The sequence below is a fragment of the Caretta caretta genome, chromosome 9, assembly GCF_965140235.1.
Source record: "Caretta caretta isolate rCarCar2 chromosome 9, rCarCar1.hap1, whole genome shotgun sequence".
Lineage (NCBI taxonomy): Eukaryota > Metazoa > Chordata > Testudines > Cheloniidae > Caretta > Caretta caretta.
The window spans coordinates 32,071,766-32,090,118 of record NC_134214.1 but is presented as its reverse complement, the minus strand read 5'-3'; the positions used below and the strand labels follow the sequence as shown (position 1 = coordinate 32,090,118).

Sequence of the window (18,353 nt, the reverse complement as noted above, 5' to 3'; positions counted from 1 at the left end):
CAAGACTCCTTTGAAAATCCTAGTGTAAGGCAATGCAATGGTGTTTAATTTAATTTGCTATCTCACTTATTTTTATTAATTTGTCATTTGTGAAACACACCATTTAAAACTGAGCCCATTATTAACTTCATCCAGACACACAATTTGACTCTCATAGTATACACTAAATATTTTTTTGCAACACACAGACTAGCGCAGAATCTAAGGTCTTTGTCGTGTTTTTGTGTTTGCCATCTTCTTTTTACCTCTGAAATTATAAATCATTAAAAAAAAATCAACTCTACATTTATTAAATGAGTAATCATATTTGACTATACAAAACTGTTTGTCTCTAGTTCTTGTGTTGTTAATTCTTTCCACATTCCTGCTCTGAAATATTGTCTTGTCTGAAACTGAACCTTACGCTGAATTAGGACAAGTATCATGACCTCTAGAAAATAAAAAGGAAAGCTGTATGGCTACTTAAGGTTAGATGTCTCATGGATGCTGTTTGTAAAAATAGTAAACAAATTTAACATTTGGTGTGTAGGAGGATGAGAAGGCAGCTGCAGAAATTTATGAAGAATTCCTTGCTGCCTTTGAAGGAAGTGATGGTAATAAAGTGAAAACATTTGTAAGAGGAGGAATTGTTAACGCGTCTAAAGGTAAGACTTGAATATTTTATCCCCCACAACGTCTGATTAATTACAAAGAAAAAGGTTAGGTTTGGATTTTATTTTGTGTTTAATGCAGTATGTTGCTTGCCAGAATTTTTCATTATGCTTTTCGGAGATGTTTGTATAAATTATCACTTTTTTTTATATTTAGAGGAAAGTGTTCTTTTTTCTTTTTTTTTTAAACCAACTACACTTTACACATGCTTTTCCTGAGTATTACATTTAAATTGCAGAGTGTGATACTATTACAGCATTTTATTTTGATTTATAAATAACTAACTAATTTTTTAGATTCTGTGTTGGAGACAGAATTTCAGAAATAAATACAAAAAACCTGATTCTTTGGCTCATTATTATGCAGTAACTGTTAACTGAGTTCCTTTTTTAAATCCAGATGAACATGAAACAGATGAAAAACGAGGTAAAATCTACAAACCTTCAGCACGATTTGCAGATCAAAAAAATCCGCCAAATCAGCCATCCTCTAATGAGAAGCCTCCATCCCTTCTAATGATAGAAACCAAAAAGCCTGTAAGTTATTCTTTTCAAAATATTTACTACCTGTTTAATCCCTCTTCAAAGCACTTATACACATTAACTACTTAGAGTGGTTTTATCCCCATTTTTCATATCAGAGGAACCAAGACATGGATATTAAGTGATTTGCCAAACCATATAGTAAATCATTGTAGAGATTAGAATGTGAAGGTCTACTAGTCCTGTATGCAGACTGGTATCCATGGCTCTCTAAAAATGGTGCTCTGTCTTGAATTCGTTCAGAAGAAATATTGTACATGCTCAACTATTCTTTTTAATCAAGATAACTTCATCATGAATTAGTATTTGGTGAATGTTAAAAGAATGTTCCCAGTCACTATTGAAGATATATATGGTTGGTACCACCAGCTATTCTGAAGGTTTCAAAACAGTTTTCATTTTAACCATCCGTTTTCAGATGCGTGTAACTTTAAGAAACTTTTATCTTTTGGACTGATCTATAGTTTCCATGCTTGGTCTCTGTCTTAAGGTGATTTTTTTTTGAAGCTTAAGCAAAATCCTTCAGCTCTTTGAGTTATGACCAATAGCCTGCTTGACTTGCAAGTCTTCTAAGATGAAGCACTTACTTTCTCTTTCATTTTTCTCTCTTCTGTCAGTTTGCATATACATTGTTAGTTTGATTTTGTTTTGCTTTTAAAAAAAAAAACTGGAAAAAAATACAAATATTGTTAGGGGCACATTAAGACTGTGCAATACTGAACACTCAAGTCAGAATATGTGAAAGTTAAGGTTTAACCTGCAGACTTAATGCTGTTTCTGTGTCAATTCGTTATGATGGTCTTTAACTACTTAATCATGTTTCCTAAATAGAATTCTTTCTACAATCTTTTTAGATATGTGTGAAGCATCTATAGCATTGTGTGCTAGTGATATTAGTAGTAACAAGTGATATTAATGCAAACTCACTCCAAACATAAAACAATTTATGGATTTAGATAGTAGAGTCGGATATTAATGGACAACATAGAAGATATTTCACAGTGTGCAAAGATTTTCAATTACACAAAAGAGCTACTTAGTTGCGCTTCTTGAGTGCATCTTACTCCTCCCCCTGAGTCCTTCACTGTCACGTTGCTGTAAAAATGTTACTGCAGATGTAGCACTGTAGTGAAGACTTGCCCTTTGTCACTAAGGATGTAGTCAACTTTTGTGATTAAAATAAGTGTTAAGACTGACAAAGACATTTAACATCTTGTAATTCTCTCTTAAGTAGTAAAGAGAATGTTTGAACATGAGAACACAATTAAAGGTTGCATCGTAATGTATAAGCATGAAAACAGAGTTAAGGTTTACATTCAACTTTAACTTTTGTATTTCCTGACTCTGTGTTCAGAGGGCTCAGCCTTAATGTTTTTAAAGGTGGATTTTTTTGTCTGTGATTCAGTCATTAGGAAACCTGTAGACCAAAGACATTATGGATTGGAAATGATCTAAAATACAGGTGTCACAAACATTCCTTTGTGTGGTGTTCTGAAATATTGGCTGATGTATCCTTTATTTTAGCCTTTGAAGAAGGGGGAGAAAGAAAAGAAAAAGAGCAATTTAGAACTCTTCAAAGAAGAACTAAAACAGTAAGTTTGACTGTGCATGGAATGCCATCATAGATTAGCAAAAATGGCACAAATATTTGAATTTTTCCCTCTTACAGAGATCAAACCAGGGCTGAGATCATCACATCAGGTCTCAAACACTTGAGTGTTATGCCAACAAAGTATATGGCATCCACTAGCCCTTTGTGGGGAGTCAGATTTCAATGTTAGTAGCCAAAGAGTTTGGTTCTTTTTAAGCATGCTGTCCAGCAGTCTTAAGGCCCATGTACCAAATGGATTACACTGAGTATGTGCAGATAGAGAAGCCAACAGGGTCTGTTACCTTAAAACTTTCACAGCAGATAGATTACTCAAGGGGTTAAGCAGTAAGCCTTTGAACTTTACTAACTTGCCAGCGTCAGTTTGAGTCCCAAAATGGGCAGACCTCTGGGAAATGTGGTAAGGGACAGAACGTGTCAAATGTTAAAATGTCTGTTGGATTTTTTTTTTTTAAATTTTGGGGGAATGTAATTTTTTTTTTCATTTAAAAAGACGTGAATGCTTGCTAACGGGGAGGGGAGCATTTTTGGGGGTGGAGGAGTGGGAGGAATGGGGTGAGAGGGGCTTGGGGCTGCATCATGAGGGGAGAGATAAATGGGGTTGGGTGGGAGTTCAGGTGGGGGACACTGGGAAAAGAATATGGGGGTAAGTTGCTGGTAGACCGGGATGTATGCAAATATCCACAGATACAAAGCAGGAATCTGCAGATTTGCTGGGCTCTAGTTCTGTGTTTCAGGGAATAGTAGGGGTTGGGGGGATCTTTCCTCACATGCTTAAAGTTATTGTAGCTGTCATTTAATAACATTATAAAGTTCTTGGGAATCAGACCGTATCTGAGATTTCTCTCACTGGCTTTGTTAGCAACCACACACTCCAAACATTTCAAAGCATGACCATTATTCCCATTCCATTGCAAGAAAGTGTGCCGCAGTAAGAGAGAGACAACACTTTGGAATCACATAGCAATAGGGAGAACAGTGGACTGTGACTCAGAAAACCTGGGCGCACTATTTGTTTTGTCACTGGCTTGCTTGGGTGACTTTGGCCAAGTCACTTTGCCTTTCTATGCCTCAGTTTCCCCATCACTATAAAGGGAAAAATGTTTTCCTTCTTGAGATCTAGTGATAGCGTATCTAAGAGTTAGGTATAATTATCATTATGGGTCCACAGGTAATTAATCTGTCATTAACTACACACCTGTTTGGTAATTACAGCTGCCTAAATGACTGCTAACTTCTTCTAACAATATTTCTCATGCTGTTAAAAACACTGGGCAATTAAATGGGAAAAAATCTTAGTTAACTCAGATGTCAGGATATATGTCTATAGCTCGTGTCTTTCCAGAGCGTTGAGTTCAGCAAAAGTCAAACTAGTGAAAACTAGGAAACACAGAGTTAAGGTACAAGCCCATGAAGTGTTAACTCTCTCGTCTTTGAGCCATTTCCCAGTAAGTCCATAACACACACACTCATAGTCTGCCTTTGTCCTGTAAGGAACAGGAGTTTCCTATGCTCTTGTACTTAGCGTACTCCACAGAAAGAACACCACATCTACTAGATTTTACAACTTCTTCAACCACTTTTACTCCCCCTTCACCCTTGTGCACACAAATCCATCAAACACCTTGCTTTCACTTATCCTTCATTCATCCCACAAACTACACCCATCTATCGCCTAATTGCTGACAGTCCCCAAGGGGACTACTGTTCCTCATTAGTGACACAACTCAGTGCTGAAATGAGGCATACTGGATTTCTGAAGGTACATATTACACCTCTTTTCTTTGATCTCACACACAGGATTTGGGGAGAGGGGTCACATATACCCGCAAAATGCCACGGCCCCCCAGATAACCTCATATCACAATCACAACTCTTCTAAGCTGTGCCAACTAATTCCTTCACCATTCAATATGGCTACACCTACACAGTGAATGCAGCTGGGGTTCATGCTAATGGCTATTGCCAACTCCAGGGGGCAGAGTTAAGGTTGTGTGGGTGTGTACCTTAACTCTGCACATCCTGTTTTCACAAGTTTGAGTTTTACTGAACTTGATGTTCTGGAAGGGCACAAGCTTTTGCTGGATAGCCTTAAATCTGGGATAACAGAGTCGTGTTTTTGTTTGTTTGGTTTTTTTGCCATTTAATTTATGCTGGTGTTCTTGCTGCTACTACCACCTCTGGGATTGAACTGGTCATAGCAGCAATGGTAAGTGTTTGCAAAAAAAAAAAAAAAAAAAAAATCCTGTTGTAAGACTCACCATTAGTTGAAAGTCTCTCTGCTAAAATGATCAGCAAAACTATTAACAGTGTTGACACTTAAAACTTTCTCTTTAGGGTTGAATCTCTCAGAGCTGTTTCAGTTTGTCTGATTGTGGCTTTTGAAACAGTGGACTATGATCTTCCTACTTGGAAAGATATCCTTGTAACTAGAAAGGTTAGGAATGTAATTCAGTTTAAAATGAGACCTAAATTTTGCAAAAGATACTAAAAACACACAACTCTGTGTGGAGAACCTACATTCCACAATATGTCTGAAGTATTTCCAAGGACTAGCAATGAGTAATATTCATTAAGAGTGCTTTTGCGGATGACCCAGGATGACTGCTTTTGGATCCGTTAGCTGCTCTTGCAGTTTAAAGGGTGAGTAGAGATCAGAGATTGGATTGGATCAACCAACCACCAACATTATACTTCAATATCAGGGCATCCTCTGTTTTGCTAGATTGCTCTCAGTGCAACTTCCATTCAAAAGAAGGGACTTAAGCTTTTTTGCTCTTCCTGTTCCTTGAAAGTGAGCCACTGAATACCTTCAGGAGTGAGTACTACTTTTTATCTTACCGTCACTGGTTATATTATATATGGAAGTTGAAGCAAAATGATCAGATACTATAAAAAAGAGGAAGTTGAGGCTTCTCTTTTCACTCCCTCAGGATCCAAAGAAACAACATGTATTTCAGTAGTACACTTGTTCCACTTCCTGATCGGAATAATGAACAACAAAGTATTTGATTGTGTCTGAGTCTCTTACACTGTGGCCAAAGGAACTGTAGAGTGATACTGGTGACGAAAGATTCCATTTTTTTCAATGAAGTTTGAATACAAAAGCAGTTTAATCTAAACAAACCAAAACATGAAAATTCTTTGACTGAGCTTTGCACATATCTCATTGGCTATGTCAAGGACTTCATGTCCCATGAACCAGAGGCAATTTATATGCTTCTGAATGTTGCTTGTGATCTCTGGTTTTATTAGATGACTTGTGGAGAATAGTATTGTGGAGAGTGGGGTGGGAGGTGGTAGCTTCTATGTGTGTGCTGAGCAGATTGTAGCTGAAGGGAAAACAGCCAAAATATCTTATTCTTGGATAAGAAGGTGTGCAAAGGAGGGCAGGATGGTCTGGGGGGTGGGAGGTGGGCAGGGGATCGAAGAGGTTTTTTATAAACTTAATTGAAGAGCAACGGTCAATCTACAGTTCAGATAATTTTTTTTAATGAATGAAATTGTTCTTCAAAAACCAGTTTGTTTACATTGGCTGGCACGGGTTCCCAGTGGCCGCTGTTCGCTGTTCTTGGCCAATGTAAACAAACTGTCTCGCAGCCCGCCAGTGGATTACCCTCACTGGCCACAGGTTGCCCACCACTGCTCTATATCCACAGATGATAAAATACGTGTATGCCATGATATTAAATGTTTTGTTTTGGTAAGGTTGGATAGGTGCAAAGGACACATGGGAGTCTTATGGTAATTGATATAGAGTCATTGGGTTATAAATCCACAGATAGCCCTTGTTGAGAGTGACCAAACTTTATTACCGTCTCATGGCTAGTTTGTGTATATGAAATGAATTGGTGGTCTTATTCTAGTTCCTAAAACACAGATATCTACATTAAGAAAAATGACTACATTCAGCAAAACTTCTAATGATTGAATATTAATTTGTGTGACATTAGTGTCCAGAGGCCCCAACTGAGATTGGAGTCTCATTGTGCTGTGTACTGTACAAACATGAGAACAGGTCATACACCAAAGAGCTTACACTCTAAATTTAGACAAGACAGAGAAAAGGTAGGAGGGGAAAACAGGTACTGAGAAGTGAAGTGACTTGCCCAGAGACACATGATAGGTCAGTGGCAGAGCAGGGCACAGAACCCAGGTCTCCTTATTTTTTTCAAACCTTTGCCCTAGACCTTGATCTTGTAAATTGAACAACTTCTGGCACCTACAGGTGGCCCATCCAGGTTGGGGAAAAGGCAAGCTAATGGGGTAAAATGGGGAAGATTACATTTATGACTATTTCAGTTGTCCCATTTCTGTGGGAAGTGGAAGTGGGCTAAGTGGAAAACTTTGACTGGCAACTTGATACTTTTTACTGCCACTAACTTCATTTTAAAATAACTGCTAACAAAATATTGAAGAATCATATTTTAGAAGATATTATTTTAAAAATTATTTATTAGAAATAACTTGATTTGTAGATAATTACTATCTGTATTTAACATTTTTGTAGAATTCAAGAGGAGCGTGATGAAAGGCATAAAACAAAAGGTAGATTAAGTCGTTTTGAGCCACCTCAGTCAGATTCAGATGGCCAGCGCCGTTCCAGTAAGTAATCATTATTTTATTATGTTTGTTTGTTTTTATAAAATGTATAGACTAAATGTACATAATCTCTTTTTATATAGTGGATGCTCCTTCAAGAAGAAACAGATCTTCTGGTGGTAATATAGATTCTTTTTTCATTTGTACCATATTATGTCCCTTAAATTAATGCATTGGGTTATAATAATCTTCTCTTCATTTTAGTACTGGATGATTACGCACCAGGCTCACATGATGTTGGAGATCCAAGCACAACGAATTTGTACCTTGGAAACATTAATCCTCAGGTAATGTTGGATCTAGCCATGTAACTAAGAGCAGCAGTTACATTGGATCCAGTTGAACTCTTTCAGGAGTTTGCTGTAGATTTTTATCTCAGTGAAATTGTGGTTACAGACTATACACTTAAAAAAGTATTATATATTAGTGAAAAATGTTATGGCACTGTAGAGATCCAGGTTTAGACAGTCGAGTACCTAGGGTAGGGCGTTCTCCGGGGAAGCATTTCTGCTATAGAACTCCTTGCTGGAAAAAATCAAGCTGAGCTGAAGCCTGATTGTGGTTGGGTCAGAATATGAGACATTCCTTTTCAAGAGAGCCCTCCCCCTAGAATGGCACCCATAAGCAGCACTACCCTGAAAACTCCCAAGCATCTACGTAATCTCCTGTTTTTTCAGAGAATTGAGAGAAATAATATCACAACACTTAGATAACAAGGTGATATAGGTGCCTTAGAAAAACCGTAACTAGATGTTCATTCTGGTTTCTTTTCCTATAGATGAATGAAGAGATGTTATGTCAAGAATTTGGGCGCTTTGGACCATTAGCTAGTGTTAAAATTATGTGGCCAAGAACTGATGAGGAAAGAGCAAGAGAAAGGAACTGTGGTTTTGTTGCCTTTATGAACAGGAGAGATGCTGAACGAGCATTAAAGAATTTAAATGGTAAATGGGACTTTAAATTGTGTCTAGTCATAATTACCTTTTGTGGGAGGCTTGAAGTATAAGTTTGGGAGATATGTATCTTAGAATTAAGTTCTTTCAAAATCAAATAATGGAAAATATTATGTGTCGTAGAAAAGGTGGAAACTTACCATATTTTTATTTTTTTTTACTTGCTAGTGCAGTTTGAAATGCCATTTTAAAAAATAAATGACTTAAGTCTTATAATGGCTTCCTTTCCTCTGAGAGTGAAAATAGTCTTTTCCAGAGGGTATGAAGGATACTACCATATTATAAATTATTATTTTTGCAGAGAGTGGGAGGGATACTTCTATATTATAAATAGTTAAAACGGTTAACAGTGAATTGGTTATTTTTGGTAAATTGTTAAAGCTGTGAATTGAAGCCAGGTCTATACTTAAAACTTGTGCTGGTATAGTAATATTGATTAGGGGTGTGATATTTTTACATCATTTTTATATTTGTCAAAATCTTATTGTAGATGCAGACATACTTGCAAAAAAGTGTTTTGACGGTGTAGCTTATTTCATTTGGGGAAATGGTATAACTATGCCAGTGAAAGCACACCCTTGCTGATACTAGCTGTGTCTACACTAGGGGCATGTCTACTCTAGTGAACGTAGAGCAGCACAACTGTACTGATCCAGGTGCGCTGCTGTAAGATTGCTCATGTCTCCACTCTATGCCGATGGGAGAGAGCTCTCCTGTGGACATAATAAAACCACCTAAACGAGAGGCAGTATCTATGTTGGCAGGAGAGTGTCAGCTGTGCACATGAGCGCTTATGCTGGCAAAACTTATGTAGCTCAGGGGGGGTGTTTTTTTCCACACCCTTGGCAACGTAAGTTTTGCTGACAAAAAGCGTAGTGCAGACATGGCCTAGGTTACTAGTATGGTACCACTGTATTGGCAAATCTTTTTTAGTGTAGACTAGGCCTAAATAACTCTGTACAGATTATTTTATAGCTCATCAATTTGATTTTAGTGTTACAATCAATTGAATTTAACATAGTGATCATAAAGTTTTAGACTTGATGCACAAACCTTGTGCTGTAATACTGGCAAGGGATAAAGAGAAGAGTCTGCCAAGTGAAGATACAACATAAACCTTGAAAGAAAAAGTACTTATTAAAGTACTGCTTTTACGTAGGGGGATGAGGGGAAAGGCTTTCTCTCCAGCCCACATTTCCATTTTTGTTGTTGTTGCCAGTGAGTATATTATGATGAAAACATTTTTTCTTGGATTAAGGAAGATATGACCAGCTGTAGAATGGCTAGTGGTGGTTAGTTCAATTTTGCCACTATGACTGCTAGTGATTGCTTTGAACTTGAAAGTTCCCAGAGGGCATTCTGGCAGAACTTTCTGGATAATGAAGAGAGATCATGCTCCAAAAGTGCATTTAAAATTTGAGTGTACAGTTTTGATTTGCACTCATTAAAATGTATGTTTGTGAATAAAACTTCAGATTTTTTTTAATATGGTAGTTATTTATTCTCCAGTTTGGATAAATATTTAACAATTTTTATTGTCCTTGCTTTTTATATACTTCCTGTTTTGTAATGAGAGCGTCTTACCTTCCCTGTATCCTACATTCATGCTATCTTTGGCCTCCCTTAAGGAGTAGCTTGTTGTTTAATGTTTAATACTCATTTCAGAACTTCCATATGGAGAAACCTAGTATTTGGAAAGCTAATATTTGCTGAAGCTTTACCATTCTAACAACATTTAGGGTTTAAATATAGAATGCTGACCATGTTTCATTCTGTTTTACATGGATTGTGGAACAACATTCAACTGTGGATCAGCCAAAATGATTGCAGCTGTGGTCAGACATGGTGAAATGTCATAGTATAGACCAGGGCTTGGAGAGTTAAGGTTCAGTATATATGCAAAGAACCTATGATTACCCTGGATCTTGTTGGTTCTTTAAATATTTGAGTTATGTGCACTCTACTCTCCTGAAGGCATACTTTGAAACCATCCAAAATGAAGTATGTAGTGGGCTTTCATTTTGGTACGATGTAACCTGCAGTCTTGGTATAATCTTACCATACACTGTAAGTGAAAACAGATTAACCTTAGTATAGGCAGGCACAGGCCCAAAAGCCGTAATGAAACATTGCAAACAGTGGCACAGCTTTGATATAGCTTTCAGTTTTATCAACTATAACCTTTCACTTTTGCAGGCAAGATGATTATGTCCTTTGAAATGAAGCTAGGTTGGGGTAAAGCTGTACCGATTCCACCACACCCAATATACATTCCACCTTCCATGATGGAACACACCCTCCCACCACCTCCATCAGGACTGCCTTTTAATGCTCAGCCTAGAGAGAGATTGAAGAACCCTAATGCTCCCATGTTACCACCACCAAAAAACAAGGAGGATTTTGAGAAGGTAACTTAAAAATGTACCCTGGGCCATATCTAATTTTAAATATTAAATCTATGGTAGTCTTTTTCAATGGCTTTATAGAATTGCATTGTTCAGTCTGTTTCTGGCAGCCCTTAGCTACACAAACTGAGCTGTTCCCTGCCTTAGCCCAAGGGACCTTTATCCCTGAGGCATTGTCTGAGTACATTAGGCCATGGTATTGGGCCTTGTCTTATTTTCATTACTCTTTTAAATCCGGCCATCATTTTCCCCCTCCAAGCTCCCTGGGTTTTTTTCTCCTACGTCCCCCCCTTTTGTAAGCTGCCAAATTTGCAGTATCTAAATTATTTCCTTTAAAGCAAATGCTACATTTGAATTCAGATAGCTTATTTTTTACACTAGCATGAGCTCATAAAATAGTTCTTTTGACTAGATGACTGCTAGTAAGTTCAGATATTGAGTCAGTATTTGAGGATAGTTCTGGAGTCAGAATAGTTTCAGAGGTTTTTAGAACATTAGTTATGACAGTAAAAATGAAGGGTAAGTATTTTTTTTAAACACAAACCAATTTGATTTACATTTGTAAGAATTTGTTGATTCCTTAATGAATGACACTTAAATGATAGGGTTATTTTTTAAAAGGCTTGGGAACAGAGTAGCAAAAATCAGTATGAGCCAGGTCAAATAGTTGAGAATTGTTTCATAAATCAAAACTCCTTAATTATTCTCAGTGTAGTACTTATTCAGTGCATTGACGTGCATTCCGACAGGAATGTTCTAATACTTTGCAATTAGTGAACTTTTGTGATTCACTGAACACAACCATCTGCTTTTTATGTAATTGCTTAGTTATAACTTTCCAGCAGTGATTGCCTGCAAATCTTGTGATAGATGTGTAGTATTTTCAATGCATATGTATATTTTTGCTTGTTACTTGTTAACAATACTCACATATTCTATGTTTATTATCTGATGTGACTTCATATACAGACTCTGTCGCAAGCCATAGTCAAAGTGGTTATCCCAACAGAAAGGTACATGTTTTTCTTTATTATTACTGATCTAAATATAGAAAATATCCCCTTCGGAATTTTAAAGAAAAATTGTGATGTTGAGGAAAAGGTAATGGCTTGACTGAGCAATGGTTCTTTCATACTACTTATAATGGAAATTCATTTGTTTTACAGTCTATATGTCACATTTAATATTTACCTCAGCAGTTTTTGTTTGGTGGAGAAGAACAGAATTATGATTCTCAGCAGCCAGAGTTGAATACAAAGGTGTAGTTTGTGTAATTTCATCAGAGAACATTAGTCTGAGAAGCATTTGAGATTAGTGATAATTTTGTAGGTCTTGCCATTAACACTTGAATACATTAGGTCTATAACATTTCTGTTTCTAATGTAGTACTGCTTTCTTTTCTGAATTATGAACATATAACTCAGAATGCTGGTTCAGATGACCCTATTAACTGAGCTTTAAGTTACCCTTTTTTAAAATTTTACACACAGCAGTCAACTAGATATGTAATCAGGTGGAAAAGGGTGTTCTGTAATGCAAGGAGTATGTATTTAATTTTGGCCTCACACTAGTGTAGCAGTAGAGGCACTGATGTAGGTATACCCTTGCTCAGTTAAGCTAAAACCTTTTCCCAAACATAGGAACACAACACTGGTTTAAAAAGTAAATAGCACAAAAGAATACCAAATTCTCTTTGACATTGGCCTTGGTGAGCAACACCAGCTGAACTGTCTGCGGCAGCGGGGGACCAGGAAAACATCATGGGATGGATTGGGAAAGTATACAGTTTTTGACCAGACATTGGTACGATCGGCTCCAATAAATGTGGTTTTATTGTAACTGAAAGACATTTTTTGTTGGCCAACTTACAATAATTGACCTTTTTAAATAATGCACTTTAAACTATCATCCTTTTGTACTACACTGTTTTTATTGTCATAAAATAGCCCCTATTTTTTTGTATAAAAGCTTTTGTAAAAATAGTTTAAGGCAGTAGTATAAACATATTTTACAGTATACTCAAATACAGTGGTAAATTTTGCTAAATTTCAGGGTGGTGCAACTTTTGAACAGTGATGTGGGATAATTATAGTGGCCAGCAGGAATTTGCCTGTAAAATCAGACTTAGAAAGGTTTATTGGTTAGTAAAACGAGTATTAAACTAGGAATGTGTGTAGTGCAACTAGCTTTCAGAGAAAACTATGCTCCCATTTTATGTATTGCAGCATTTTGAAAGCTCACATGGTGAGGAGTACTCATCAGATATTAACTGAACTGTATTAGAAAATAACTTTAAATTCAACATTTTTTAGTTTCCTGTTGGTAACTTGATTGAAGTGACATTAGTGGTGCCAGTAGTGGAAAAATACTATACAATGTCCCTGTTGTGCAAACATTTAATTTATGTGATTGACTTCAGTGGGACTAGTCACATGATTACAGATAATGTGTAAATATCTGCAAGATTAGGGGCCTAAGATTGTAAAGCCAGTTTCCTTCCTGTTGATTTGAACAATATTTAATATTGCATATATTCTAAACACTGAAGATTTTCTGTTTATATTTTCATAGTTTTGCAAGAGAAACTGGTTTTAAAGTATTGGTTTCTCACTGTAGATATTAGGAGTGATACGACCTTTTCCGAAGTGTGATGTGCTAAATCTTTTATCATATTCAGTCTTGCAGTTAGGACTGGATATCGTTCTAAAAATATTCTCTTGTTCAATCGCAAGTTAATGGAGTTGATGATGGAGTTGCTGGGTAAACTTCCATGGCTGTGTTATGCAGGAAGTTGGTTTAGATGATCATAGTGATCCTTTCTGACCTTAAAAATCTGTGATTTTTATCAGCATCAGGAGGCTTGAAAGTCTAATTGTAATTTTACACTGATATTTTCAAATACAGTTTGTACATTGTGAAACATTCTTGCTACTTGAACTTTCAGAACACTGCACTGAATAAAATGGCTTGCAGAATTATGTTGAGTATGTTTTCTGCAGGATGTTTCCAAGCTTGTCAAATGTATTAGTATGCAAAAAACCCCTGAGTTCTAGGTAGGGCTTAATTGAAGTACTGCTTTTGGTCTTTTGTGTGATATATGAAGGGAAAGTAGTCCTAGTAATAATTAATACATAATTCAGACCATTTGCCAATTTCTAAAGCTATAGGGACAGATTTTGTTTCTTTAGTCTTTAGTTTTTATTTTTCATTACATTCTTTAGTTTTGTGGAAAAAAATTGTCCGCTTAAAAACTTTACATCTGTGAGAGCTTTGAACTATTAAGACGGTAAAAAATAAAATAGTCATCACCTAGTAATCATATTAAGCACTTCGGTACATGGAGACACAAATGAAGTAATTCTGTATCTTCTTTTATGAACAGGTTTCAGAGTAGCAGCTGTGTTAGTCTGTATTCGCAAAAAGAAAAGGAATACAAGTGGCACCTTAGAGACTAACCAATTTATTTGAGCATAAGCTTTCGTGAGCTACAGCTCAATGCATCCGATGAAGTGAGCTGTAGCTCACGAAAGCTTATGCTCAAATAAATTGGTTAGTCTCTAAGGTGCCACTAGTACTCCTTTTCTTTTATGAACAGTTACCAAATTTTAAACTTAACACTTTATGGGTTATAACCTATTTGGGGGTCACTGAAAGGGAAATATATGTACAATGTTCAAAGAGCCAATATCCTTTTGTTTTGCTTTAAATAACTGATATGGGGTAAAAACACAAACCAGCTAAAAGTAAAGCTGCATTTGTTTTGCTTGCACCATATCTGAAATACTTCCATCGTGAAGCGTCTCATTGATATGTGTAGGCTATGACCTATATTTGAAAACTTAGGGCCCTGTTTCAAAATATAAACCAATTTGCATCCTACTTTAATAGTGGTTTAGCCAACAGAAGGTCACTGTTAAATAGTAAATATTTTCTGATTGAAAATCAGTTTCTACCATATTGCAGGAGTTGTTTTACCAGTCTTTAAGCGGGCCTAAATTTTCAAATTAAAAAATATTTTCAGATTTTCATCTGACAGATTCATCTAACTGTGAATGTCTAAGGCTGTTGTTTGGAGCAACATGGGATCTAGCAATCTGTATAGATTTTGGAATTGTAATTTGGCTCATTGAGTTTGGGTTGCTACAAAATGGATGAAACATCAAATGGTATGTCTTGATAAATGATGTACAGGGTTGTTTTAATGGCATACATCTTAAACGTTGACCAAAAGGATGTTGGTTCCTTAATGGCCTAATTTTAATAAAATCTCCACCTGGTTTGTGTCAGGAATGCTGATGCACAATTTTGCACACCCAGATATTTCTTTCTTTTGTATGTCTTTAGCTTGAAAGCTGGATGGAGTTTCTATTAAATAGGTTAAAATGATAACTTGTATTAATTTTGAGTACTGCAAGCAAACAGTAGACACAGTCTACAGAATACTGACTAAGTTTTTAAATGTATCTGCACTAAATGATACATTTTAGATTTAATGTATCAGCACTAGTTCAGGGATCACTTTTTGTTGATGTAGTTCACTTTTTGGTGTTCAGTTGCCCTTTTTTATAGCTAAGATCATTATGTTAGCTTTGACTAAGGCAAAGGTTAGTTTTGACTAAGGCAGAAGATGACTGCGCGCTAAGTTGTTGACGTTTAGGAATAAGAGCTTCACTTAGAAAATGCACACTCCACCTTTATCAGGCATCATTTCATTTAGCACGGTTGCTCCACGTTACCTTATTTTTATACTATTTTTTTAACAGTACAGCAAAATAATCTCCTGCACACAGTTATAGTATCTTAGGTGGAGTGTAGTTTTGTATAGCGTTAGGTCTGAATCCATTTTTCTTTAACTGTGTTGTTGTTGTAGGAATTTGCTCGCATTGATACATCGAATGATAGAGTTTGTGGTACGTGAAGGACCTATGTTTGAAGCCATGATCATGAACCGAGAAATCAACAATCCAATGTTCAGGTGCTTATTTTTGTTTAATTTGTAGTAACATTGAATCTGTTTCAGTTATTGCTAATAATTATCTTTTTTAAAATATTGCAGTGGGAGATGCTTTCTGGGTGGATATCTTGAATGTAAATAAGTAAAATTTTGGAAATGAGTGAGTTTTACTAATTGTTCATGTATCCTGAATCAGGATGAAAAGCCAGAACTTCAAAATTTTTTGTGAAATGAAATTTCCTCCCCCCAAAAAATTTCTAAACAAAATAGTTTCAAAATGAAAAATTGAAGATTTTTGTTAAATAACAAAACATTCAGTTTTGGCATTTTCAACATGATTTTTTTCTAACTTTTTAAAAATGAAATGTCAGTGCAATTTAGTGAAATTCTGGTTTGTCAAAAGGATGTTTTTCCAGTGGTAAACTGTTTCGGTGAGCTCTAATGCTCATGCCATTAAAGCCATTGGTGAAGTCAACACCTTACTGATGATCTACAGTAAAATTATCTTTCAAATGACATGTGACTCCTAGTAGTCTGAAGAGTTCAATGTCATTGATAATAGTAGAGTACAAAATGCATATTTTACACAACGTGTTACATGAATGCCAGGCTTCAGTAAAAGTTAGGAGTCTTTCTATTAACTTTGAGCAGGAATTGGATAAGATCTGTGGTTGAATTTCAGAATTTCTGTCTCACAAGAAACTGACATTTTGAAATTTCCCTTTGTCCTGAATCTGAATGGAACTTCAAAATTTCCCGCAAAACAAAATTTATGAAAAACTGCAATTCAGAAAAATCAAAACAACCTTACCTTAATTTCAATAAGTTTGAAGTGTTTCATGTCAACTTTGTTTTAACTTTCATCTTAATTTATGCTATTATATTATAAAATTCTAAACAAAGCACTTTGGCCTGCCATAATATTCCCACAGAATGTTTAGATTTTGTCAAATCATCATTTACAAGTGGAAAACTGTTCAGCTGAAAAACTTTTGACCAGTTCTAGTCCCTCATGTACAACTTGAGTAACTGAACTATATTCTAGAGAGTACCTTTACAACTTCCAGTGTAGTCCTGGGGGCTATAGTAGCCCTTCAAGCTGATGTCTCCCCCTTGCAATGGGGCAAGCCACTTAATTTTTGTAGGTCCAGTAGCTGTGCTACCAAAATCCTACTCAGTCCTGTGGCTCAGGGAGCTCTAATGGAGTTTTGCTTTTCATCGTGCCGCTTGTGTGTGTCTCCATGTGTTGGTTCCCCAAAGCTGCTCTCACTGTGCAGGCTCAGCACTCTACTTCTGCTGCTCTTGGGTCGCTCTGTGGCCAGAGTGAGACGAGGGGAAGGAGTTGCATATTGATGCCTTTCATTTCTTTAAATAGTATTTCCTTTGAATTGTGTTTCAAATGTATACTTGCAATAACATGCTTTACTTTTTATTTCTCCCTGCCCCGGCTTAGGTTTTTGTTTGAAAACCAAACTCCAGCCCATGTATATTACAGATGGAAGCTTTATTCAATTTTACAGGCAAGTAATATGTTAGTGATAATTCACAATGTTGTACATGATAAAGTACAGGAACACTGTAACATATTATTGCTCTTTTTAGGGAGACGCTCCAACCAAGTGGAGGACAGAAGATTTTCGTATGTTCAAAAATGGATCATTTTGGAGGCCACCACCATTAAATCCGTACCTGCATGGGATGTCAGAAGAGCAAGAAACTGAAGCGTTTGTAGAGGAACCTAACAAGAAGGGTGCACTTAAGGAGGAGTAAGAATTTAAAAGATCTAGTATTTTCAATGATGTCATTGTAATGTCTTACCTGCTAATTTGTTTTTTTTATAGTAGTATGATATGCCATCCCAGGCATCCTACTGTGTTTTACTATAATGTTAGGAGTTTGGAACTCTCTTAGAACTATTGTTATGTTTTTAGTACAGTTCATGGATTTTTAGTGTGATTAATTCCTAGTCACCTTTCGCTTTTGACTTAGATTATGTTGAGTTGGCTTGCCCTGGCTTGTTTAACTGCTTGAGAAGTGCTCAGACTGTTTACGTCAGTGTAGCCCCCTATTTATGGGGGTTTGGAAGGATGATGTCAAAGTATTTGTTGGTGTCTTATCTCCAGCTGTTGGTGGGTGAATATAATTCCAGAGTCTGGGCTGGAGAAAATAAATGAGCAGGTAAACATTGCCTGCTTTGGATGTCTGAAAAGAGTTAAATGTAAATATTGTCCCTGTTCAATCATCCTATCACCAGAATTTGATCTATCTTGACCTTATTCTAATCTGATAGACTTTTAATAATTTTATATCCACTGATTTTGTTGACTGAAAATTAAAATATGAAATAGCTACTAATTGCAGAGAGAAACTTAGTTCACAGGGCAATATAAAGTTCTGTTCTTCCATTTGCTGTAACTGCGATGACGTGTTAACAACAGTAGTGCACAAACTGTTATGTTACAAAAGGAACTTTGTGGCTGAACTTATTGAAAACAGCCATGTTAACTGCAACTCAATTCAAAACAGAAGCTAGAAAATTAAATTATTCTCCCTATAGTCTTCCATTTGATAAACAAATTCTAAGACTATTATACACAAAAGAGAGTTCACAATAAGTGTATTCTTGCATATACCTTT

At 36.2% G+C, this 18,353-nt stretch overlaps 1 protein-coding gene across 7 annotated transcripts in view; it reads left to right on the top strand.

Moving 5' to 3' along the window:
• The window catches only part of U2SURP (U2 snRNP associated SURP domain containing), a 72,035-nt gene that overhangs the window by 27,781 nt on the left and 25,901 nt on the right, over positions 1-18,353 (top strand). For 4 of the 7 annotated variants that reach the window (XM_048862955.2, XM_048862954.2, XM_048862950.2 and 1 more), the window contains exons 4-15: positions 530-644; positions 1,051-1,187; positions 2,718-2,785; positions 7,313-7,407; positions 7,488-7,523; positions 7,609-7,691; positions 8,183-8,348; positions 10,554-10,765; positions 11,732-11,775; positions 15,633-15,737; positions 17,170-17,236; positions 17,319-17,482. In XM_048862955.2, coding sequence (XP_048718912.1) covers positions 530-644; positions 1,051-1,187; positions 2,718-2,785; positions 7,313-7,407; positions 7,488-7,523; positions 7,609-7,691; positions 8,183-8,348; positions 10,554-10,765; positions 11,732-11,775; positions 15,633-15,737; positions 17,170-17,236; positions 17,319-17,482 — 1,292 coding nt within the window. Of the gene's footprint in view, positions 1-529; positions 645-1,050; positions 1,188-2,717; positions 2,786-7,312; positions 7,408-7,487; positions 7,524-7,608; positions 7,692-8,182; positions 8,349-10,553; positions 10,766-11,731; positions 11,776-15,632; positions 15,738-17,169; positions 17,237-17,318; positions 17,483-18,353 lie in introns of those variants that run through there. The other 3 variants (XM_048862956.2, XM_048862951.2, XM_048862958.2) reach the window with 2 other exon arrangements.